This window comes from Glycine soja, chromosome 1 (genome assembly GCF_004193775.1).
Source record: "Glycine soja cultivar W05 chromosome 1, ASM419377v2, whole genome shotgun sequence".
In the NCBI taxonomy this organism is placed as follows: Eukaryota; Viridiplantae; Streptophyta; class Magnoliopsida; order Fabales; family Fabaceae; genus Glycine; species Glycine soja.
In genome coordinates, this window is record NC_041002.1 from 675844 (window position 1) to 701664 (window position 25821).

The 25821-nt window shown below is 34.8% G+C and overlaps 3 protein-coding genes across 5 annotated transcripts; 2 read left to right on the forward strand and 1 right to left on the reverse strand.

Annotated features, from left to right (window-relative positions):
- The first annotated feature begins 591 nt into the window (after nucleotides 1–591).
- Nucleotides 592–8930, forward strand: LOC114407591 (serine/threonine-protein kinase VPS15-like). The gene is made up of 11 exons (XM_028370761.1): nucleotides 592–1169; nucleotides 1565–1687; nucleotides 1800–1845; nucleotides 1928–2088; nucleotides 2726–2805; nucleotides 3167–3272; nucleotides 3403–3579; nucleotides 3681–6791; nucleotides 7146–7393; nucleotides 7478–7577; nucleotides 8362–8930. Exons 1-11 carry the CDS (start codon nucleotides 897–899, stop codon nucleotides 8536–8538), a joined length of 4602 nt encoding a protein of 1533 aa, XP_028226562.1. The 5' UTR covers nucleotides 592–896; the 3' UTR covers nucleotides 8539–8930.
- A 1042-nt stretch (nucleotides 8931–9972) lies between these two features.
- Nucleotides 9973–15477, reverse strand: LOC114407598 (probable glutamate carboxypeptidase LAMP1). Of its 3 annotated transcripts, none has more exons than XM_028370781.1 (12): nucleotides 14253–15466; nucleotides 13760–13827; nucleotides 13552–13633; nucleotides 13377–13469; nucleotides 13138–13290; nucleotides 12957–13025; nucleotides 12379–12466; nucleotides 11768–11851; nucleotides 11355–11443; nucleotides 11126–11242; nucleotides 10908–11048; nucleotides 9973–10232 (listed from the first exon to the last, which is right to left on the reverse strand). In XM_028370781.1, exons 1-12 carry the CDS (start codon nucleotides 15201–15203, stop codon nucleotides 10050–10052), a joined length of 2118 nt encoding a protein of 705 aa, XP_028226582.1. In that variant the 5' UTR covers nucleotides 15204–15466; the 3' UTR covers nucleotides 9973–10049. The 3 variants fall into 3 exon arrangements, with proteins under 3 accessions (XP_028226582.1, XP_028226574.1, XP_028226590.1); XM_028370773.1 differs by having other exon boundaries at nucleotides 11768–11860; nucleotides 14253–15464; XM_028370789.1 differs by lacking the exons at nucleotides 9973–10232; nucleotides 10908–11048 and having other exon boundaries at nucleotides 11152–11242; nucleotides 11322–11443; nucleotides 11768–11860; nucleotides 14253–15477.
- Nucleotides 15478–21091: 5614 nt separating this feature from the next.
- LOC114407619 (probable pectinesterase 53) lies at nucleotides 21092–25797 on the forward strand. The gene is made up of 5 exons (XM_028370800.1): nucleotides 21092–21696; nucleotides 22115–22304; nucleotides 22405–22611; nucleotides 23023–23258; nucleotides 25455–25797. Exons 1-5 carry the CDS (start codon nucleotides 21338–21340, stop codon nucleotides 25600–25602), a joined length of 1140 nt encoding a protein of 379 aa, XP_028226601.1. The 5' UTR covers nucleotides 21092–21337; the 3' UTR covers nucleotides 25603–25797.
- The last annotated feature ends 24 nt before the right edge of the window (nucleotides 25798–25821 follow it).

The following is a 25821-nucleotide window of genomic DNA, read 5'->3' on the forward strand; positions in this document are numbered from 1 at the left end:
TAGATTGATATGTACAGATTGTTGATTTTAACAATAATTTTTTTAATACATGTTTATGATAATTTGATTGATTGACCATGTAAAATTTTATACTATGTATAAATAATTTAACGCCATCTTCTCAATATTATGATAGTAGTCCACTGTGTTTCATTTTTCTTGTGTCAAAACATAATATATGAAAGAATTAAAGTTTGGTTTTAACGCATTATTATTGAATAAAACTCTTTAACCTATATAGCAAAAGCATAGGTAGCTTCTATTTCTTGTTGAAAGTTAACTTAGACAATTAAAAAGGGAAGTAAGAATCATATCTTATGTTTGAGAATCTATCTATTTGATTCAATCCAGATTTTCTAGCATTTATTATTTTTTTCTACCATTTGACTTCTCTTAAAATGTACTTTACTTTCATCAGTGTTTGACGTTAGAGTGAATGTTGCTATTGGTTCCCTCAACTTTTTTTCTTGACCTCACTAGTGGAGAAACACCTCTAGCTATTTTCAATATTGTGACTCATTTGTTTCTATGCTTTTCTTAATATTCAAAGCAAAGAAATCAACATTATTGGTTTGCTTTTGAGGAGTGGATTTAGGGTTGTTAGCAACTGAAACTCAACTAGTTTTAGTTTTTACAAATTTCAACGGGACCTTAATTTTGTTACCAACTGATTTTAAAATTAAAATATCAAAACATAAATTACTTGGTTGCAGTCCAAAATCCAAATGAAGGAACCGGTTATCCCGAACCGTACGCAAAGAATGATATGAGATTCTGATTCATCGAAACCGAGTTTGGAACTGGAGAGTTCCATTCCAAACAGTCCCTTATTTATCCGAAACGTATATTATATTAATTGATTATTGATTGTTTGAACTGAGAATGGAGTGAAAGCGATGGGGAACAAAATCGCGCGCACGACGCAAGTATCGGCTTCGGAGTACTACCTACACGAGCTGCCGTCGACGTACAATCTGGTTCTGAAGGAGGTTTTAGGTCGCGGTCGCTTCTTCAAGTCGATTCAGTGCAAACACGACGAGGGTTTGGTCCTTGTCAAGGTCTATTTCAAGCGCGGCGATTTCCTCGATCTCTCCGACTACGAGCGCCGTCTCTCTCAGATCAAACACATCTTCACCTCCATCGATCACCCTCACGTCTGGCCCTTTCAGGTTTTCAATTATAATTCTGTTTCATTTTCATCTTTAGCTCTCAGGTGCAAAATTACGTTTGATCAAAACCCCTTGCTTTTACTTTCATTTTGCTTTTATCCATTCAATGGGTCACCATGGCATTGGTGCGGAGTATATAAAAGTTTTGTTGATGAGTAATTTCCACGGAAAACCTGACTTACCAATCATGTTTTTTTTTTTTTCATCTCGAACCCGATACCTTGCTCAAGGGACTGAGCCCAGGACTATTCTCGGACCAACAACTTGTTGGTTTTTGCTTTCATCAGTTGGATTTGTATTGAAATATTTTCAACATTTAACATTTTGAACTTCAAACCAAACATGCACTTTAATTCATTCATTTGAGAAAACTGAGTGTGAGTCTCTTGTTTCAGTTTTGGCAAGAAACAGATAAAGCAGCATATCTTTTGAGACAGTTTTTCTTCCATAATCTGCATGATAGGTTAAGCACGCGCCCTTTTCTTAGTCTCGTTGAGAAGAAATGGTTGGCTTTTCAGGTACTCTTTCTTTCTTATTTATTTATGATGAGTCTTTTTTTTGGATATTCTTTTTTTTTTTTTTTATCGTCTTGTGTTAATTAATTATTGGTTTGGGGGTAATATGCTGCAGTTGCTTGTAGCTGTAAAACAGTGCCACGAGAACGGAGTGTGCCATGGTAAGTCTTGATTTAACTGAATCCAACCCTTGATTGTCAATGCAATGCATTGATGCTATAAATTTTCATTTTGTTGTTCAAGGTGATATCAAGTGTGAGAATGTGCTGATTACGTCCTCCAATTGGCTTTACCTTGCTGACTTTGCATCTTTCAAACCCACTTACATTCCATATGATGACCCCTCCGATTTCTCTTTTTTCTTTGACACTGGTGGACGAAGACTCTGTTATCTTGCACCTGAGGTTTCTTCTTTTTCCTCCTTCTATGTCTATTTTATTTGTTTTTGCTACAATTGAGTTAGAAGCTAGATCTACATCTGGTGTTGTGAAACTATTATATATGTTGTTGCTGTGTATTTTCTCTTATTCCTTCCCTTTTTTTTAATTAGTACAAGTTTTAATATAAAGATGCAAGCGAACTGCTTACCAGGTAACCCTCTGTTTAGAGGCTTAATTCAATTATGAATTCAGCTAATGACCTTGATGTTTTCATTCAACCAAGACTCTTAAGCTATAATATTTTTTTGTCACTGACTTATAAATAAGACAAATCTGTCTTGAGAATTGAAACTGAGGTGAACAAAAAATCTGCCATGGTCTTAGATGTCCAGTTTCTAGATTTTTTTTTTTAGATTTAACAATTTTGACCTTTATTGCAAAAATTATTGTACAGGTGTCTTTTTTACCTTTATTGCACAAAATTTGTCATGACCTTTTTTGTTTGATTAAAATTAAAAGTTGCAATTAGTGAGGAAAAATGTTAATCCTTGAAGTGTGCTACTAACTTCCATAAAACCCTAACATGATAAAATGTTACTAACTTCCTCTCTATTTGTTTCTTTTTTTCATTCATTTTTTGTTTGGGGCTGTGGCGTGTCAGAGATTTTATGAACATGGAGGGGAGATGCAGGTGGCACAAGACACCCCCTTAAAACCCTATATGGATATATTTGCTGTCGGGTGAGCATTCTTTGCTGCAAGAATCTTAATTTTGAAGATGTTTTAGTCTTTAAACCATCCATATTTTAGGCTGCAAATACGAATATTTTTGCGCAATTTAATTAACTGACTAAGTGATGGACAAAATAATTGATCTGCAAGGCATTGTACTGCTGTATTTATGGTGAGATACTGATGTTTTAGTCTGCTATTGATTTGATTTCTGTATAAATTTATGTTGAACCTGAACTCTCTAGGATATATTTTGTTGAAGCAGTAACTGATGCAATGCTGTAGTTATATCATCTTCTAAAATACTTTTTTTTGTGTTATGCTTTTGTTCTTTATTTTCTAAGTTGCAAATATCATTTTGCATCTTCAGGTGTGTAGTTGCTGAACTTTTCCTTGAGGGGCAGCCACTATTTGAACTGTCTCAGCTTCTTGCTTATCGCAGAGGGCAATATGATCCAAGTCAGCATCTTGAAAAAGTAATTTTTTTTGTGTGTGTGCATTAGTCTTGTTTGGTAATCCCGTAGTCCCATCAGTAGGGATAATCCCTACCCATTTAAATGACTCAGTTTTTAATATTTTAAATATTGTATTCTCTATGGGATGCAGATACCAGATCTTGGAATCCGTAAGATGATATTACACATGATTCAGTTAGAACCAGAGTCTCGATTTTCTGCTGAAAGATATCTGAAGGAATATGCTGCAGTTGTATTTCCAATCTATTTTTCACCATTTCTGCATGACTTTTACCGATGCTGGAGTCCTCTTCATTCTGATATGAGGGTATATGGCTTTGCTGAAATATTTTATATCATTAATGATTAGATGCTTTCAGTAACACCTACTTATTTTACCTGACTGCATCGACCAATCTATGACTGTAGGTTTTACTATGCCAAAGTGCTTTTCCGGAGATACTTAAACAAATGATGAACAATAAGTCATCTGATGATGCAGGGGTTAATTCTGGTGAACTTTTGGAAAACATGGTTGCTAAAGAAAGTGTGAGTTTCATGAATGATTCACTGATGAAGAGAGAGGACATAGGCAAAGGCTTAGTCCATGATCACTATGAACTTCTAGGTGATATTAATAGCCTACTGAGGGATGCTAAAAAAAATAATAATCAATCGCATGTAGCAGAAAATGCACATAATTCTACCTTTCCTGAAAATCTAAAAAATTTGCAAACTGGTAAACTGCTTCAAACTATCTCCAATGCATTTCGAGGAAATGACCATCCCTTTCTGAAAAGTGTTACTATGAATGATTTAAATTCATTGATGTCTGAGTATGATAGTCAATCAGATACATTTGGAATGCCTTTTCTACCATTACCAAAGGATAGTATGAGATGTGAAGGCATGGTTCTGATAACTTCTTTGCTCTGCTCTTGCATACGAAATGTCAAGTTGCCTCACTTGAGGAGGGCAGCTGTACTCTTGTTGAAGGCTTCTGCCCTATATATTGATGATGAAGATCGTTTGCAGCGTGTTATCCCTTATGTGATTGTGATGCTTTCTGATTCAGCAGCAATTGTGCGTTGTGCTGCTTTGGAGACTTTGTGTGACATTCTTCCCTTAGTGCGGGATTTTCCTCCCAGTGATGCAAAAATATTTCCTGAGTATATTCTTCCAATGCTTTCAATGCTTCCTGATGATCCAGAGGAAAGTGTGAGGATATGCTATGCCAGCAATATAGCTAAGCTGGCACTGACTGCTTATGGATTCCTGATACACTCAATATGCTTGAGTGAGGCAGGTGTCCTTGATGAATTGAGTTCACCACAGAAGCCATTGACATCATCCACTCATAGTTCTGGAAGATTGAAGAGGATAAATGGTGATGCCCAACTTCTGCAGCTGAGGAAATCCATTGCAGAGGTTGTCCAAGAACTTGTTATGGGTCCTAAGCAAACCCCAAATATAAGGAGAGCACTTCTTCAGGATATTGGTAAACTGTGCTGCTTTTTTGGTGTGAGACAGAGTAATGACTCTCTTTTACCTATCCTTCCTGCTTTCTTAAATGATCGGGATGAGCAATTAAGGACAATATTCTACGAAAAGATAGTTTATGTCTGCTTTTTTGTGGGCCAAAGAAGTGTTGAGGAATATTTATTACCTTACATTGAGCAAGCTTTAAGTGACGTGACAGAAGCTGTCATTGTTAAAGCTGTAGAATGTATGACTATGCTATGCAAAAGCGGGTTCTTCCGGAAGAGGATATTGCTTCAAATGATAGAGCGCGCCTTTCCTTTATTGTGTTATCCTAGTGAATGGGTGCGGAGATCGGTTGTCTCTTTTATTGCGGCTAGCAGTGAGAACTTGGGTGCAGTAGATTCTTATGTTTTCCTTGCTCCTGTTATACGGCCTTTCCTCCGCAGGCAACCTGTGTCTCTTGCTTCAGAGAAGGCTCTGCTTTCATGTTTAAAACCTCCTGTCTCAAGACAGGTTTTTTTTGAAGTCTTGGAGAACTCCAGGAGTTCTGACATGTTAGAAAGACAGAGAAAAATATGGTATAGTTCTTCACAATCTAAACTATGGGAAATTGATTTACTGAAAAAAGGAATTGATGAGTTGGATTCATTAAAGAACTGGAGTGACAAGCAACAAGGTCATGGGGTTCAACAAACAGTTGGCACTGCCTTCCAACAGCCAGGGATAACTGGTTGTGACAAAGCTGAGGCAAAATTGAGAGATATGGGGGCCTTTATGCATAATGATAGCAATAATGTGGTACATCGTGATACCCAATGCTCAGAGAAGTTACAGTTTTCAGGATTTATGTCACCACATTTTAGTGGTATGAACAGTTTGACATATGAAAAGCCATCAGAAGGCATACCTTTGTACTCCTTCAGTGTGGACAGGCGAGGAATGGGAATCCCTCCTGCAGCATCTGATCCTCCACTGCCAATGAATTCTCTGGGTGTTAGTTCATCTGCAATGCCTTGGGTTAATCCACTTAGTAAGTCCTTTAATTTGGCTAATTCAGTTCCAGCACCAAAGCTCTTTTCAGGTTCTTTTAGTATCAGCAATGGTTCTAAACAGTTCCATCGAGTGGTACATGAACCAGAAGCCAGGGAAAATGAGACAGCCTATGTTAATAACACATTTCAAGATGTGGGATTATCTGCTAATATTAAAGGTACTTCAATTGCATTGGAAGATGCAACTTCCCAAACTGATCTATCTGGATTTCCATCATTTGCTCGAGCTTCCATCCCCGACTCTGGTTGGAGGCCCCGTGGGGTGTTGGTTGCACACCTCCAGGAGCACCTTTCAGCTGTCAATGACATAGCTATATCTGCTGATCATAGTTTCTTTGTGAGTGCATCTGATGATTCTACAGTAAAGATTTGGGATTCCAGAAAGCTGGAAAAGGACATTTCATTCAGGTCAAAGCTAACTTATCACATGGAGGGAAGCCGTGTGTTGTGTGCAACAATGCTTCCAGGTTCTGCACAAGTTATAATTGGAGCGTCTGATGGATTTATTCATATGTTTTCTGTTGATCATATCTCTAGAGGTCTAGGAAATGTTGTTGAGAAATATTCTGGTATTGCTGATATCACAAAGAAGGATATTAAGGAAGGTGCCATACTCAACCTTTTGAATTGCCCTGTGGATAACTATACCATCATGTATAGCACCCAGAACTGTGGCATTCATCTGTGGGATACTAGGTCCAATTCCAATACCTGGACTCTTAAAGCTACTCCTGAGGAGGGCTATGCTTCTTCTCTGGCATCAGGGCCTTGTGGTAATTGGTTTGTATCAGGGTCATCCAGGGGGGTTATTACACTTTGGGATCTGAGGTTTCTTATACCTGTGAATTCTTGGCAGTATTCTCTTGCTTGCCCTATAGAAAAGATGCGCCTCTTTCTTCCTCCTTCAAATGCTTCTGTTTCTTCAGCTGCTAGGCCCCTTGTTTATGTGGCTGCTGGTTGCAATGAAGTTTCTCTTTGGAATGCAGAGAATGCGAGCTGCCACCAGGTATGAGGTTACTGTTTTATATTTGTTTATAGATAATAAAAGCAATATGTGGTAGAACGAAATGCAGTACCAACAAATATTCCAGCTAAGTTCAAGTTTCTATGTATCCTGAGAAATATGGTTTTCTAATGAAGTTTTCCATCTTTTTTTTTTTTTTATCACTAGTACTTGGCCTGCTGTGTAACTTAAATTTATGATGAGATGGTTCCATAAGGCTTATTGCATAAACCTGTGCCCAGATTACTATTACTATGTTTAATCACATGTAACCTTGTTGAATCATACGTAAATGTAATATTTAATATTTATAATATTCTGATTATTGTCTTGTACAATTAACATATCTTCTCACAGGTCCTAAGGACGGCCAATTATGACAGCGATGCTGAAATGTCTGATCTGCCCTGGGCGTTGGCCAGACCTTCAAGTAAGCCAACTTCCCAATCAGATCTAAGACGAAATGTTAATCGCAAGTATGGAGTTGATGAGCTAAATGAACCTCCTCCTCGTCTTCCTGGTATTCGTTCATTACTTCCCTTGCCTGGGGGTGATTTATTGACTGGAGGTACTGATTTAAAGATACGTCGGTGGGATCACTACAGGTATTGTATTGGACTTTCAGTTTTGTTTACTTGTTTTTCTTGCAAGAATGGTCTGATTGAATTAATCTGTGTTCTTTGTTGCAGTCCTGACAGAAGTTACTGTATTTGTGGACCAAACTTAAAAGGAATAGGAAATGATGATTTTTATGAAACTAAATCTAGTTTTGGGGTGCAAGTTGTACAGGTAATTTATGTTTCAGTAGATTGTGTAATCAACTTCATATTTCTTTTGTGCATGGATATTGTTTGAGCAGGGAGGTTCTCAATCAGGGTAGGTACAAAAGCTGGATTATGGTTTGTAGGGCTGAATAAAATATCAATTTAGGTACTTAACTATCCTTGAGATGATGACCTGGGTAGTTTACTATTGGTTGGTTCAGCTCCACCATCCTTCTTTTTTTCTCTTCTCTATGTTTTCTGTCCCAACTGCCAGGGATCAGCTAATGATTCATCTGCTGAACGAATCAAGAAATTAGACATACTCAACTATCCTTTGATGAATGTTTTCTGAAATAATTAGTTTTCATGATTTTTTTTTCTTGTTCAAAGTCATCCTTCACAGTTTTCTACCTATAGAATTAGAAACTTCGAGAAAATATTGTTGTGAATGACTCATTCTAAATCAAATTGAGAGGTCATTTCTACATCATGTGTCCCTTGTAGAAGTTTATTTATTTATTTTGAAACAATGTTGATGAGGGGGAACAAGGGAAAATAAATAATAGGCTGCAGGAGGGAATCAACATTTGATAGGGTGACAGATTAAAGCATGGGTGATGGGAAGCTTTACATTCTTCAATAAATTTTGTTTTGTAATGGCTAAATCTCTGGTATCCCTGTGAATGTTTTACGGGTTAAATTCATGGTGCCTTCTAAATGCTGTTGGATATTGCTTGCAGCTCCATAAACTTTCCAACTTATATAGAAATATACGCAGCTAAAATTTTATCTTTTACTCTTATAAACAGGAGACAAAAAGACGTCCTCTTACAATCAAGCTGACAGCAAAGGCAATTCTTGCAGCTGCTGCCACTGATTCTGGCGGTTGTCATAGGGACTCTATTGTTTCTTTGGCTTCTATCAAGTTAAACCAGAGACTCTTACTTTCAAGTGGTAGAGATGGGGCCATCAAGGTTTGGAAGTAAAGTTCATTTTGGTTATTTTTGTACATGAGTAGTGTCAAATCCTAGTATTAAAATTGTACAAAATTAAGTTATAGGCACTAACCCAGCAGGTAGTCACTAGACCCCCCCCCCCCCCCCCCCCCCCCTCCCTATTTCTCTCTGTATACTTTTCCATTTTTGTGTACACCTGATCTGTACCCGTAGGTATTATGAACAGGGGAATTATTGGTAGTTTCATTGACATAATCTTTAATTTAACCCTCGAGTGTTAATGGAACAAGTAGTTGGTGAGATTATGTCTGTATAGTGTATACTTAACTAGCAGATTTCGTCTAACAATTGAATATGTTTGTGTGATATTGATAATAATATGATGTACTAACATTTTCGAGGAAAAAAATGGGATTTTGATATTTTTAGATAGACCTCAGTTTTATTTGAAGGTGCCTTCTTGGCCGGCCCTGTCCCGGTGGCTGGGTGGTCTCTTAAAACACATCAATCATATGAGGGATTTCTCTTATGATGTCTGAGTCTTGTGGTTCCAATTAATTAGTTGCCATTAATCATTTCATATGACAATTGATAACACCAACGCTAATTTCTCTCACATCTTGGATTTCGTGTCTGCCAAAATGTATGTCAGCCTTCTAAGTGAAGTGACAAGCAAAAGTGGCTTAAAATCTTATTTGGAATGAAGATTACAACCTACGTGTTAGTTAAACAGCTTCTTCCTCATTAAATAATAAATACTGAACATCAAATATCTCACCTTTCATTTTTTCTCTCCCGTCTTTTCCTCACGGCCAAATTTTGTTGTGACCAGATTTCTATACTTTCGACCCAACAAAAAACAGAATTTTGTATTTAAATCATTTCCCCTTTAAATGTATAATGTATTAGAACATGTTTTTGTATCCGTTTCAAACAGATGTTGATAGAAAAGGATGTTTGAAATAGCGTCTACTCCTTAATTTTGCGTTGGATCATTGGATTTGTCTGGGAATTTATGCAATAACAAGTTGGACAGAAATCCAAATATGTGCTTAATGATAGGGATAGGAAGTAGGAATAAAAAATGAATTAGTGTTCAGACCATGGATGAAAATTCCGTGCTTGTTACTTTCTTGGGTGCGAGGTTCTGGTTCAGTTTCCACCAATCATCAGAGATGTTTAGGAAATATACGCAAGCATTGTGCAAAAGTGATGATAGGGACATTTCATGACAAGGTTCATAAAGAAACGTAATATTTACAAACACAATAAAAACGATCTAATTCGGATCAGGGATTTACGTGTTGGCTTCTTATTACAGAACTATGGCAGCCTCTGTACCATGCATGAAAAAAATATATTTTGCAACTTGTTATTCGAATTGCGAAGTGAATTTGACAGATGAGAGAAGCGGGGAAAAACAAAATCCTAAATCTCTTCTTTTGAGTTATTGAGATTTATGAATCATCACACATATATACATATTTATTCTTACGGAGATATAATTTACCATGAATCGAAATATACAACTAAATTGATATTCATGATAGTAGACCGAATAAAACTAGCGAGGCTTGTTTGATGACTCTTGAGACTCTCCAAACTTCGTGCTGTACACGATGCCACGATTCTGCAGTATGTAGATTTTTGGCCATTTTAACAGCATCATCGATTCCAGGGAAAGATTGAGAGCCGTAGTCATTATGTTTTGATGGTCCATAAATCTGAAAAATGCAGGGAAATGGAATTAAAGGGAAAAAGACTTCATTATTAAATGTTTGGATAACTTTAACAAAATGTTCTAATAGATAATTACATCAACACAAAATGACATAAGCTGGGGGGGGAGGGGGGGTGTAGTTGTAATCTTTCAATCATGAACTAGAGACTAATCCCTCATGATAAAGATACATTTAAGAAATTGACTTTTCTTTAGAGGGTAAAAGTAAGAGATCTTTCAGATCATGAACTACAAACTAATGGCTTATGATAAAAATCCATTTATGAAATTGATTTCTCTTAACATATTTCCGGGGGGAGGGGGTGCAGTTTGTAACTAAGAAATCTTTTGGTCGTGAACTACAGACTAATCCCTCATGATAAAGATACATTTAAGAAATTGACTTCTCCCAATATATTGCCAAATTTTCCTCCAACATAAGCTCTCTTCAATACACAGGTGTCTTGAGATTAGACTCCTAACACATTAAGGGACATGATTATTTGTCAATCATACTACACCTTATTGGTCATCCATCTTTTTCTTTTGTTTTGATTGATATTGCTTTGGCTTATTATCAAAACATTTTAATTTATCCCTGGTAATCTAGAGTTGCCTCCGCTTGTAATCTTTACATATCATTGGTTATTGGTTAACACCTCCCCTGAAAACAACTTACCAAATGCTTATACCATGACATTCCAAAGAGGCCATCTCTGTCAGTGAATGCACGCTCAGCCATCATCAATCTATCATTCAGCTCTCTCACTCTCAAGTGGTCCTTCTTCCCTGTTATCCAACCTTTACCAGCTTCTATTTCCTGAACAATCACGTTTGAATGTTTAGCACAAGAACCATTATGCTATTTTGGTTATTTAAAGAATACTCAAGACATACCTTTCTCTGGCTATCTATCTTGATTGCTGCTTTCTCAAGCCCCTTGATGGACTTGAATATAGGTGACAAATTTATGTCTTTATTTGAAATCTCATCCTCCAGATTCTCCACGCTAAGCTGTGATTTAAATATTTGGTGTTGTAAAGTATCTTTCATTCTCTCAAATTCAGTGAGCACAGTCTTTGAAAAAAATTACATTAAATCACCATCTAATGAATTGTAGGCACACCTGGAGCTCCTTGGCATAAGATAGATAATCAAAAGGTAGGAATTCCTCATCTGCTAACCAAAGTGCTACCAGACCCCAAACACTTGCAGCTGTTTTTCCACAGCATAAGCAATTATGGGATAAGTGAATTAAGATCCGTGCTACCGACTAGTAATAAAGCATGCACAGTGAGATTTAATTAAGGCTTGCTAAAAGAAGCATGGTAACAAAAAAATCTCTTCTGTAACTTTGTGTGTGTGTGTTAGTGTCTTCTTATTGTGGAAAATTTACCATGTTGAAATTTTCTTTAATCTTCATATCTATGGTAACAAAAAAAAGTTATATATGTATGAAAATCTTCATTATTTTCAAAACGAAATTTATGTGATCAACCTGCATATATAGAAACTATAAAAGAAATTTACGTGATCAACCTGCAACATGCCTTTGAAACATAGGATCGCCGAATTTTTCCATCCAGACGAAGTCATCATAGAGTGAGTGGTATACCGGGTATCCTGCAACATCTGACAAAATGGGGGGTTACCACTCATTGGTGACAAAATGTTACTTCTAGGCGTCACATCCTAAGTTTGCTTATGTAGTTAAACACATTACCTAGTTGGATAAGGCTCCAGTAATGTGTGTAAATAGGGTGTATGATGTATCTATCCTTCTGGATTTAATTTAAAGTGTATAGTGATCTTAACCTACTAAAATTCAAGAATAGATATATCCTTAGTAGCTAACATTGAGACAAACTATAGGAATATTTTTCCATACTGGGTCATAATAATTCTCATCAATTAACAATTTTTCAAATTACTTGATTTATCAAAATCTGTCTTGTCCTTGTTTGAGTTGTTGTTCAGAAATATATGGAATTTGAATTTTTATTCTCTGAATTTGAATTATGCTAAAAGTATTGTGACTTCTTTCTTTCATTTTGTTACGTGCTTGACCAGAACAATGACATGCATGGCAGACATGAGAATAATGATGCATCAACATCTTAATGATCAAAACAATGAGTTTTGTCTGTTACCTCCTCCAAAGGCTATGTCAGCAGCCGGGATTCCCACATGCTGCAAGAAAGATGCATAGTCTGATCCTCCACCTCCTAACCTCCCAAACTTTCAACGTAGAGAAATAGTTCATTAGCATAAACAGGTAACTAATTATTAAGAATATATAGCTATTCTGAAGTTTAATTCCCAGTGATTACTGGCTAATTGTTCAAATTAACCACAAAGTAAATTAACCGCAAACTAAGAATGTGTTTTAGATCCCTCAAATAATTAATATTAGTTTTAGTCCTTATCAAAATTCAAAATCATTAATAGTGATTTTGGTTTCGTATGTCTGACATGTGGTAGATTTCCGCTATTATTATATATCAATCTACCAAATTTTAGAAATACATGGACCAAAACCACTGTTTTTTAAATATAAGGACTAAAACCTATTTTAATCAAATCTTGAGGGTTAAAACACATTTCACCCTTGAATTTTTTGCAGAGTTGATTTTGGTCTTCCCTCAGTTTATACTCTCTCCTCAGCCCGATCCCAAGGTATTTAATTGGATTTATAACATAAAGATGTAAACAGCTGCAATATGCTTACCAGAGGAGAACTACCAGAACTAGTCCAAGATTCATAAATGCTCTGTGATGAGTTATCAGGGTCTTTGACCTACAAAAAATCAATACTAACAAAGTGGTTGGTGCCACCATCATGTATCTTCTTTCCCTGATTATGGACAAAAGAGCTTATTCTATTATTTTTAGTTCAACTTTGGTGATACCTCCTGAGTTGCTCTTTTGATCAATTCATCTAACTGTGGAGTGGCACGGACATTGAACCCTGGTCCACCTACTACACAATCAGCATTCAAGTAAGCAACTGCCTTTGAAGCAAGAATTTCTCTGTTCTCTTCTACCCATTCAGTTGATCCTATCTGGAGGCAATAACCATTATCAAACTTTCATGTTGCACACACCTTTGTGAGTAACAAGGAGAGACAAAAGAAGTAAAGAAAATTACAAGGCCATATTCCTCAGCATCCCAATTACATAATAAAATTGTTCTTCTAGGTCTCCACCCTTTTTTCTGAAGCTTCCCTAGCCTTTGAGCCACCTAATTTCATGAGACATGTCACTTGTGCCATTGGTTTGATATAAATAAGCAAAACAATGCCTACAAACAAATCCATTGTTACCTCAAGCAGTGCTGCAGTGCCACTATTGGGATCAACCGCTCCAAATGTCCATGCATCCCTATGGTTACCTAGTATGACAAATCTACAAGCAATTGCAACAGTAACTAAACCAGATGTATGTTTTCAAAGCTTTCACTCATGGCTACATTACAATCTAATTTTTTGTCCTACTGAATGCAAAATGATAAAAGGAGGATGTCTTGCATACCGGTCAGGCTCTTCTGCCCCTTCAATCACACCAATAACATTTTGAATTGTGGCTATAACATCCTGCCCCTGAAAACGAACATCCAAAAAATCCACTTAGTACTTAGCCAATCCAATAAATTCTTATTGTTTGAGTTACCAATCAGGATCTTTTGCACATGACATTTTCACATCCCAATAATTGATAACATAAATAGAATTTAAAAAAAAAACCGACTGAGTAACAAATTAAATCAAACTTCCAGTAAATAGTAAAGACAATTAGACAACAATACGGTGTGATATAGTTAACAGATAATCAAGCCCTTTAAGCATAGAGTCACGGGTTCGATTTTTAGGTTTGTATGTATGAAGGATCATATGTCAAGAAATGTCAATCCCTTAAATGGATCTTTAATACCTCAAGACATTAGTCTCCAACTTTCCATTAGCACATACACCGAATTCATCTAAAAAAAAAGTTGGCACAATTAGACAAAGATAGATGGCAATACCTTGTAACTAAGGTTGAGAATTCCTGGTCCTGGTCCAAGCCTGTAAATAGGGGCATCCTTGCTTCCCTGCCAATCATCCTCAGCAACTGGTCCACCAATTGACCTCATTATCTTCTCCCCATCAGCAGCTGACACAGGCAATGAAGGTATGAGAGGAACATCACCTCCCTTCTCCACCTCATCCTTGTTCAACCTCTCACACTCTCCATCACCACTACTACTACTTGCCCAACCAGGAGTTGTGGGGTCCCCTAACCCACCATACACTGTCCCCACCTGAACCCCACTTGGTGGCAACCACTTCTCATCAGGAAACCACTTTTCCTCACCACCATAGTCCTTCCTATCTGAATATATCACCACCCCAACAGCACCTTCCTCATAAGCATTCTTCACAATGTCCCCTCTATATATCTTCCCATGCCTTGCCAACACAACAGTGCCTGAAACATTCACACCATTTTTATCCTTCAGAGTCAAATAGTCCTCCACTCTTCCATAGTTCACATAACACACAGGAGCAGCCACAGTGCCTGACTTGGCATACGCGTGGAAAGTGGGGACAACCTCATCTGCCACGTCAGCATAAGGATCACCCTCGTAGGTTTCTTGGTGGAGAGTGAAGGTTGTAGAAGGGTTCGTTATTAGAACCAACGAACGTGACAAAGGGTACGTGAGAGAAACCTCGTAGGAAACTATGTGTGATGGTATGTATGAGGAGGTGAAGACTGAGACAACGTATGAGGCAGCTTCAGCGTTGGCTTTGGAACCTGCGACATGGGGTCTGCGGGTGAGAGTTTTAAGGTGGTTATATATGGAGGCATTGTCTGATAGGGAATCGGATATGAAGAGAGAGTGGTACGTGGATTTTTGGGTTGGCGTGATCAGAAGAAACAAGTAAGAGGTGGCTATGGCTAATATGGTTGTAGTTGTAGTAGTGCTTGTTTTCATGACTCTCTCTGGAATTCAATTCTATGCCTTTCTTTTTTGTTTCTTTGATGTTTGAGGCACTTAATATTGAACACTTAATTGGCTTCTCTGGTGTGTGAGAAAGAGATGTTGTCGTGTTGTGATTGGTTTTGTAATATAAGGTAGCACTGATTGATAGCCAAACTTGGTCTAAACTCTTACTTTGGTTGGTAAGTAAGTTTAAGGAGTGTATCAAATCGAGGAGCATTGGGGTGGTTTAATCAAAGTCAAAGATAATGAGGATATCAAAGTGTATTGGCCATTCTTATTAGAGCATCTTATTTTTTTTGTGTGAATCATGATTTTTAGAGCATATCGATGTGATAGATATATCACCAATATGATATGTATGGTTAGTAGATAACCTGTGTACTTCAATAAGGAAATGAATCCTTTCCTTTTTTCTTATTTATTTCTTTTGTTTTATAAACTTTTAGAAAAATAAATAAAATGTAAATGATACAAATTTAATGGAAAATGACATTTATTTTCTAAAAAGCTTTATAACAGAAATAAAAAAAGGAATTGGAGAAGATCCAAACTCCTTTAGTGATGTGGTTCGTGGTTAGGAATTTAATATTCAGATTTGTGTATATAAAAGATTATATATTGGGAAAAATCAACTAAATACATCTATATATTCAGAGATTACTCTCTAACAAGCCAACTAATTTTTTAAGAACCAATTCTCATGCAGTTTTACACATGACAAATTTTATACAAAAATTGTTAACAAATCTTATGAACTGTGAGTCATTATTGGAGAGAAAACTTGTTGAAATTCTTAAATTCGTATGTAAAATCCACCAAAAATAAATTAAATGGCCATACTATGATTACACTATTAGAGATGCCTCTTATTATTATTGTCGTCTTTTATGTTGGTTTTGATGTTCTGTGGCTATTCTCCTGAATGAGATGAATATGGACCTTTAATTTGTTATCAGGAAGTGTTATATTTCGATATAGAGAAGGTACCAAAAGTAATTCCAAAATTACCAAGAAATAAATATATAAACAACTGCAAATTTGGGGGATTCCCATGTTAAATCGAAACATTAAAATAAAATAAAATAAATAAGTGTGATTGCTCTCTCCCAAAAGAGATAGCTATCAAACTTAAATGACATGCATGTAATTTGCACTAAATTTGAAGTGACACTGATCAAATGGAAATCCCGCTGCAATTCTTCAAATCAGGGGATTATTTAATGTTGATGGAACTAATTAAGTAGGATGTCTTTGTCCTTTGTATGTTTTGCTAGGAAAATCCATCAAGTGTCATTGTGAGTCATGACTACGTAACTTGCAATATTTAAATTCTCATCCAACTCTATCAATTCGTTTTGTTTTGATTGAATATTGTGACTCATTTTATTTTTTCTTGTGTAAAATATTGTGACCCGTTGTTGATGTCCCGGATATGCTTGCCCTCATAGGCATTTTGTACATTGCATATAGAATATGCGGGGGGGAAATGAGGAGGCCCTTTCAATATATGTCTAAAATTCGTGAATCACAAATTGAGATATTTGATCTCTTAATTTTTAAATATTTTTAAACTATTTTTTTCATACTATAATTTTCCTTTTCCTCAACATGTTATTCCATGAGGAAGTCTCACTCATTTTCGTTCTCCATCTGTGTTTTTTTTCACTGTTAGGTTTTCCTCTTGGTTTTCATTTGTGTCCATGCATAATCATCTCACAAACTTTTGTTTGTGCTCTTCGTCTTCATTTGTATCGACTCTAAGATTGATTTTTTTCAAATGCACAACTCAAATGAGGTTGGATCAATGTGCAGGTGTATTTTCTTCCATTTTTTTATTAAGTTTTTATTTTATAGACAATCTTTTCTAGAAGAGGAATAGTGGCCACCATATTCGGAATAAGTATTTTGGAATCTTTTATTTTGATTACGGAATGATCATTTTAGAACATAATTTTCATTTTGAAATATGAGTTTCATAATAATAGAATAAAACTTTCGAATTACTTGGAAATATGTATATTTGTTTCAGAACATACAAACCAAAGTGTTAATAATATTGAGAACACGTATTCTGGAAACATATTTTATGTTATTCAAAAAGTCTATTTTAGAATTCAACTTGTTCCTAAATAATCATTCCGTAAGTTATTCGAAATAGGAATAGGTGTTCAGACAACTATTCGAAATAGTTATTAATGTAATATTATCTTATGGAATGATCATCCATGATAGGATGTGCTCCGAAAACCTATTTTAAATAACTATATTTTGAAAAGTAAAAATTCTTAGTGAAAAGGTTATTTTTATAAATAAAAAAATATAAAAAATGGGAGATACAGGATCTATATGTGCACAAGTACACGAGAAAGCAATCTTAATGATGCATAAATAAAAAAAGTGTGTAAGTAATGGATGGTTTGTAGAGCCAAGCCTAAATCCAAAAATTCTATAAGCCTAACCTTCATTTTGGATAGAAAAGATGGGATTCCATTGAAGCTAAGAAGAATAATACTTGGACCAAAGAAAAAGCTATTGGGTCAAATCAATCAATATCATGATCTTTCAACTTCCAAGCCCCACTGTCAGCTACCTCACTTAGCCATCCTCGTGTTGTATATCCATCAGTGACAATGGAGTTTTTTATGCAAACTCTGTATTTTCGTTTGTAATTTTTGTGTACTTTAAAAATTGATTATCTTATTGGAGTAATACTGAGGATATCTTACATCATTTGATGGATGGATTAAAAAGGAATTAATCATAATTTTAAAAGTATATTTGAAAAAACATTTTTATTTTATTTTAACGGTAAATATTAATTAATAATTTATTAATTTTTATTAGGAGGAAATCAAACTTCAAACCTTTCTCAAACACGTTAAAAAGACTATGAACATATATTCATTTCAAAAGCACAAATGGTATCTGTTGATGCACTGAAAATTCTAATGTAGTTGCTGAATTTTCTTATATGTATTTATTTTTTATGCTTTATGCAGTGTAATAAGTGTGTGTTCAGTAAGTGTGTTGACTAGTACTTGTTGGACTGTGTTTTAAGCTTTCTATTTATGATGGGTAGATGGACTATTAAGCTTGTTAGATAGAAGTAACTGTTCTATTTTGTGAGAATATATATATTAGACACAAAGTATTTTAGCTGCTGTATGAATGAATTAGACTTGCACTTCTTCTCTTTTGAGTGCATTTTTCTGATTTCTGGGTTTGTGAATCTCTTGTGCCAACAATTGGTATCTAAAGTTGATTTGATCATGAGGGACTGTGAGAGAACCTTGAGTGTAGAGAGAAAATGGAAATCAAAAACAGAGTTTGAGAGAACCCAATCCTTTTTCAGAACACCCAACTTTTTAAATGGCTTCCAACAATGTTCCATTACTAGCACCTCCTGTATTCACAGGAAAGAACGACGAAATCTGGGTTGTGAAGATGAGAAGTCAGTTGAAAGCTTTTGATCTTTGGGAAGCAATGGAAACAACTGAACCACCAGCTTTGGAAGAGAATCCAACTGTTGCTCAGATCAGATTTCACAGTAAGCAAGTTGCCAAAAGAGCAAAGGCTCTTACCATCTTGCACTCAGTTGTGGATGATGATGTTTTTATGAGAATTTCCAACTTGGATACAGCAAGGGAGATTTGGGAGAAGCTTCAAGAGGAGTTCTTTGGAAATGAGAGGACCAAGAAAATGTAGGTTCTCAACCTTAAGTGGGAGTTTGAAGCCTTAAAGATGAATGAGGCTAAAAACATAAAAGATTTCATGACCACCATTGAAGACAACAATACATGGCAGCTGGTTGACAAACTGGAAGACAAAAATTCTATTGGAGTTTTATACTTTATGCATTGCAGTAAGTGTATGTTCAGTAAGTGTGTTGACTAGTACTTGCTCGAGTGTGTTTTAAGCTTTGTGTTTATGATCAGTATACGAGCTATTAAGCTTGTTGGGTAGAAGTAACTACTGTTCTGTTTTGTGAGAATATATGTATCAGATACAAAGCATTTCAGCTGCTCTAAGAATGAACATCAGACTTTCACTTCTTCTCTTTTGAGTGTATTTTTATTATTTATAATTTTGTGAATCTCTTGTGCCAACAGTATCCTTCTACAAACTTAAGTTGAATCTTTAGCCAATGAATTTTCAAAAGCTAAGTCTTATTTGTATGTTTCATGTATTCTGCAAATGGAATGGAATTGTATATGAAGTTTCAAATTGTATGTTTTAATTATATTAATAACCTCTTAAAAAAAATATGATATTGGTGTTATTAGGTTAGGTACATTATTTTATTTGGTTTTTTGTTGTATGACTGCTTGTCTTATTTTATTAGTTTCTTTTCTTCTATTGCTAATGTGACTGTTTTGAGTGGGTGACTGAGGAAGGTATCTTTGGTGCTGCCGGAGAAGTATTGAAAGTTCAGTATAACTGAATTATGAAGCTTAAAAAGAATATAATTATGCTTTAAAAAAGGAGCACTAGATGGATGTGGTATAGTTTTAATGATTTATAACACGGCAATGTGAATTGTTGGTTGGATGATAATGATCATGGATTGAATTGTAATATGTTTTTTCTTCACACAATTATTAGATTTCACAAAATTGATCGAGATCCTTTGATTACTATGTTCTAAATTGCAAGAGTTACTGTGAATTTTGTGCATAAGTTTTTTTTTTTAGAGTACAATACGCTATAATTTTGATTGATTCTATTTAAAATATTAGAGAACAAAACATTAGAGTTACTCTGTCAGTACTTTTTTAGCAAAGAAAATTATTAGTTAGTATTTACATAGGATTTCCCTATTGTCAATTGTATAACACAATTTTTGTTATTTTTTCTGAATCTTGGATGAATTTAAGGAAAACTTTTTTCAACTAGAGAGAATAAATGTAGGAGGTAAAGTTTTAAAATTGACATAAAAACTGATTTATATAAAAAGAAAATTATAAACCGAAAATGATCAAGCAAGAGAAAACACTGTAGTAGTATGAACTAACAACAGTGCACAGAATCTACCAAAAGAAAAGTAGTACCTCCACAATCCACATGACAAAAGCATAAAAAGGGAACAAGAGGGAAGAATGAACCAAATTGTAGTTTTGTCTCGGTGCATTTCTTTCACATCACTAGAGTTATGACTTTGGCCTCACCAATGTTGCTTTAGCCAAAGTACCTAGTCTTTTTTGGGTGCCCACAGAGTTTCTATGATTCACCAACTGCACTGAATTTAGAATTGAGAAAATCTGTACCATTACAAGTGGTCAAATAACTGTAATCAGCTAAACAACAAGAAGAATCTAATTACATTAACGAGGGTCCAAATATTGGACGGCCATGATTCAAGACTCAAGAGTAGGTGTTACCAATTTTCAGCATGCACAAGCAGAAAAGTTGGCCTCAAAATGTATACTTTTCACATGAAATGAAATGCTATTTGACGCGCATAAGTACAACTCAACCCATTATATTATCTCGATAAGAATAATTCCATGATCATGCACAAACAGAAAAAGGCTCACGGGCAACACCAAACAAACAACTACAACAAATGGAAGATGACTAATAATTAATGACCAAATATTTCTGAGACAATGTTTTTTATGCGCAAAAAGTGCAACCTGTCCTGTGGTTGAGATTGTTTCTCTCTCCTCTTTTCTACATGGATGTCAGTAGAAGAAGCACCCGTGACCAATCCTTCACTGTCATTATTTTTCACTTTACACCTAAACTTTTCTTATGTTATCATGTTTTAAGTATGAAGTATTTTTGGAGTTTGTTGATGATTAAATTATCAAAAAACCTTACTAACTATTTCTAAGGAAGTTCCAACCTAAGATTTCACTTAAAATAAAATCAAAACAGGCTGCATTCCAACCAACTTAAAGTTATTACTTTACACCTAAACTAAGTTCCATAACTAGCATATAAGCCATAGCAATAAACAATTTCTAGGCCACTTCAAATTCCAAAGACCATTCCCCATTAGTGTTATTGTTACATTATTTTTACTAACATCATTTGTTTTTCTCCATCTCTTTGTCGCATCAACAATCTTATTCCACATTTCTTTCTTTTTTTTCTTTCTGTCTCTCTTTGTTGTATCTCTTACAATGTCAAACTTGCATTACATGTTCATCTTGTTTGCAGTTCTTCTTGTGCAAAATCCCAGTAGAATACATTGCCATACCAAGGGAATTAGACCAAGACTTTCTGCAGGTAAAGGGTTATCGACCAACATAACTAGAGTGCAGTATTCTGAACAGCAATTCATGAAATGGGTGAATTTTGTTGGTTCCCTCAAACACTCAGTTTTTAAGTCAGCTAAAAATAAGCTTGTGGCTTCTTACACTTTGCACGTTGATAAGGATCCTGGTGCTGGAGATTTTACCTCAATTCAAGAAGCCATTGATTCCCTTCCATTCATCAATCTTGTGAGAGTGGTCATAAAAGTCCATGCAGGGGTCTACACGTGAGTACTAGTACTACATTTTCTTGTACTTTAACTGAATTCTGCTCATTTTACTTTGTGCCCTTCTCAAAGTCGTGGTTTGTTCTTGTAAGACGTGGATTTTGCTGTTTGTCTGCATTCAGAATTGTGTTGTTCTATATCTATTTATTTATTTATTTTTTAGTTTACACTTGTAGCAACTCTTGTTTCTTTTAATGTCCTTTTCCTTCTGATTCAATCATTCAGATTCTCAGAGAGTTGGTCTTTGTCTGAAGATGATTTTACAACTAATAGCTTATTAGCTCTTTCCATTTCCTTTTACCCCATCATGTTACATTATGCAAATTTTCTACCATGTTTTATTATTGTAGTGAAATTGTGAATTGCATTTGAATGGAAGCCACTAATTTTCCCCTTGCATTTTTGTGTATATGTACAGGGAGAAAGTTAATATTCCTCCTTTGAAATCCTACATAACAATAGAAGGAGCTGGTACAGATAAAACCATTGTTAAATGGGGTGACACTGCTCAAACACCTGGCCCAAATGGGAGGCCACTAGGAACCTATGGTTCGGCAACTTTTGCTGTGAATTCACCTTATTTCCTTGCTAAGAACATCACGTTCCAAGTAAGTAAATAAATCTCTCCCTCTATTTCAATCCCAATTTAGCTTTGTGTATGTGTGTGAGTTTTTTTTTACAGGCATAACAATATATATTTGAATGCAGAACACAACTCCAGTTCCTGCACCAGGAGCAGTTGGAAAGCAAGCGGTGGCATTGAGGATTTCAGCAGACACAGCAGCATTTGTAGGCTGCAAATTCTTAGGAGCACAAGACACACTTTATGATCATTTGGGCAGACATTACTATAAGGATTGTTACATTGAAGGCTCTGTTGATTTCATATTCGGCAACTCTCTCTCACTGTTTGAGGTTAGATTTTCTTTTCATACCTCTAATCTGCATTGATTGCTTTCAATTAATCTGAAACATTAGAATATGCCAGTTTTAATTCCCGCCACATCAGCACAACCTAACCAATTTTGTGTTGCATTCATTACGTGAGCAATAAATGAGTTCTTTAGTTATTTGCAAATTATTATGAGTAAGCAGTGTAGGCACTAATTGTTTAAAGAAATTTTACATTCTTATTCAATCACATGCTAAAAAAAAGTTTTGATTTTTAGATTAATTATCTTAAAAATCTTATTTATTAGTCACTGTGCATAGAAACTATTTAGTATACTCTTATTAAATTCAAAAATTGTTTTATAATTAGCAAGGTAAAATAATCATTTAGCAATGAGGTAAGTGATTATGTTTGTGGATGACACTATACTATAGGGATGTCACGTGCATGCCATAGCACAGAATACAGGGGCAGTAACAGCTCAAGGAAGGAGTAGTATGTTGGAGGACACGGGGTTCTCATTTGTGAACTGTAAGGTCACGGGATCAGGGGCACTATACCTTGGAAGGGCTTGGGGACCCTTTTCTCGCGTGGTCTTTGCTTACACATTTATGGACAACATCATCATTCCCAAAGGCTGGTATAACTGGGGGGATCCTAACCGTGAAATGTATGTATATGTTCTTCTACTACATAGACAAATTCATTTTATATTTTACTAAAATTTTACTTCACTTCAGGATTTTAGAAAATATTTTTTTTTCTCTCTAAATGAACCTTACTTCATTTAATACTAATACTTAAGGTTAAGGTTAAAATAAGTTAATATTTTTTAGGTGTAGGTTTTTAGGTGTAAGTGAAACATCTCCATTTTGCATATCTATAAGATTACTTTAGTGAGAGCAAAAAAAGGGTCTATAATAATTTTACAGACAATTTTTTTTAATAAATATTTACAAAATGCATAATCTCATGATAAAAAATAAAATATTTAAGTTTTTATAAATTTAAAATGCTAAAATGAGTAAAATTAATATCATTTTTGTTATCTTTTATATTTTTGTATATTCTTTTTTTTAAAAAAAAAATTTATGGAGGCGGCATCTATTTTTGTTGGGGGGAACATAATTATTTAATACATTTAAGTAAAATTTACTTTGTGAAGGAAATTGTTCTCATAGATGTCAATACAGACCCGTCCCTCTCCATATAATTAATAAAACCTCTCCTTTTTTCCTCCCATTTATTTAAGTCAAATTTTTTACAAGGCCTAAAGGTCATTTTGTTTTTCCGTTCAGTGTATCTGCCATGAACTCTTGGCACCTTGTTGAGAGTATTTTACTTCTCAACATGGTAATGCACTTAGTGTCATCTCACTAATGGAAAGGACAATGAGTTACTCTTAAAATATTACCTCCAGAAATTATGTTTGACATCCCCATAAAGTATATTGAAAAACTTCTCCTATATAAATAAGATGGACCATGGTAAAAAATTATGTCTCTTAAACACACAGTAAAGTATTTTGTTCTTAAATTTATGTGTATGAGATAATATTTGTTGAGACTTGAGAGATATTTTTTAAGTTAATCTTTTCATATCTGAAAAAATTAGTCTTTTAACTCTTCATATAATAGGACCTTGACTTAAAAATAAAAAAATCTTCCTAGCTCCTATCTGCTTCTACACATCAATGAATTTTTGTTGGGTTCTCAACATTTTAACCCTTCATGACTATTAGACGAAAATGGGGCGGTGCCGCTCACTTTCTTACCGTACAATATGGGTGTGAAGGGTTTTTTGTCATCTTTCTCTTTTTCTAGAGTTCCACACTCAATAAATAAGTCACAAGCACCCTTCAGCCATTCACACTAACCTTATGCTTAAATGACAAAAATACCCCTACAGCAACATAACCAAACGGTCTCCATCAAACTATTAAGAAATATGAATGAGTCTATTCTTGTGATAGAACAAGGGAATAGCAATAAATATTGGGTGGTATCTCCAAATTTAGTTTGAGGCCAAGAAAATAGGCCTAGCTAGCTTTATATGAGTGTCCAATTCCCTATACGTAAGTATAAGTATGGATGGTGCAAGCCTACGTGTTATGTCATGAACCCTTCAATAAAAAAATTAAAAGAAATGAAAAGACTAAGAACTTTCTGAAGAATAAGAAAATTCACAGTACTTTTAGGAAAAGTGATAAGTAAATACTAAATACTATACTGGGTGGATTCTCACCACTGAACTTCATGTCTGTATGTGCAATATAGATAAGGCATATAGTGTCTGAAAAGAGCCTCAGCCACCTAATCCCATCCATAGCTTCACATATTATTATTGTAATGTTATTTGGCATACAGCTATGTTCCAAAAAAAAATAATATTGGCATGCGCATGTGAGTGGGTTTATAGTTTAATGAAAGATTAGTATAGACGTTTCAAACTATTGATGGTTAAGGTTTTTCATACAAAACAAAATAACAAGTATTTCAAGAGAATTAATATTTAGTAGGAAATAATTTTACTAAAATTTTCTTTTTCTTTTTCAATTTCAATAAATGAATAATTAAGTCTAGCTTATACGTTAACATTATTTATTATTATACAAAATTTGAATAGATGTTTTAATATCTTACTGAAAAGTGAGAATATTAATCTATTTAATTTTATTTTCAAAACTAAAAACCTAAAATTAAAGTTATTTTGAGACAAAGAAAGTAATATTATAAAAAAAATTATATTATCAATGAATTAGATGAAAATTATTATTTTAATAAATTTTTTGATAATAAAAAAAACTTTTATACAAAGAATGTTTAGAAATTAAAGTCACCGTGTTAATTTTTTGTATTATGTCCAGGACTGTATTCTATGGGCAGTACAAATGCACAGGACTTGGAGCAAGTTTTGCAGGGAGAGTACCATGGTCCAGAGAGCTTACTGACGAGGAAGCTGCACCTTTTCTTTCACTTAGCTTTATTGATGGAACCGAATGGATCAAAGTGTAGTTTAATCAATACACAATATTTATTTATTTTTATATTGATTTTCTTTGGAGAAAACACTTTGATGTATAAATTATATATTGTTAGAACCAGAAAAAAGAATTTTATGTAATGCCGTGAGAAACTGTACAGCACATGTAATGTATTATTGAGAAGTTATTTATTGGCAATAGTAATTATGCCTATTTACAATGTTAATCAATAAATCTCTTGGTTATAGAT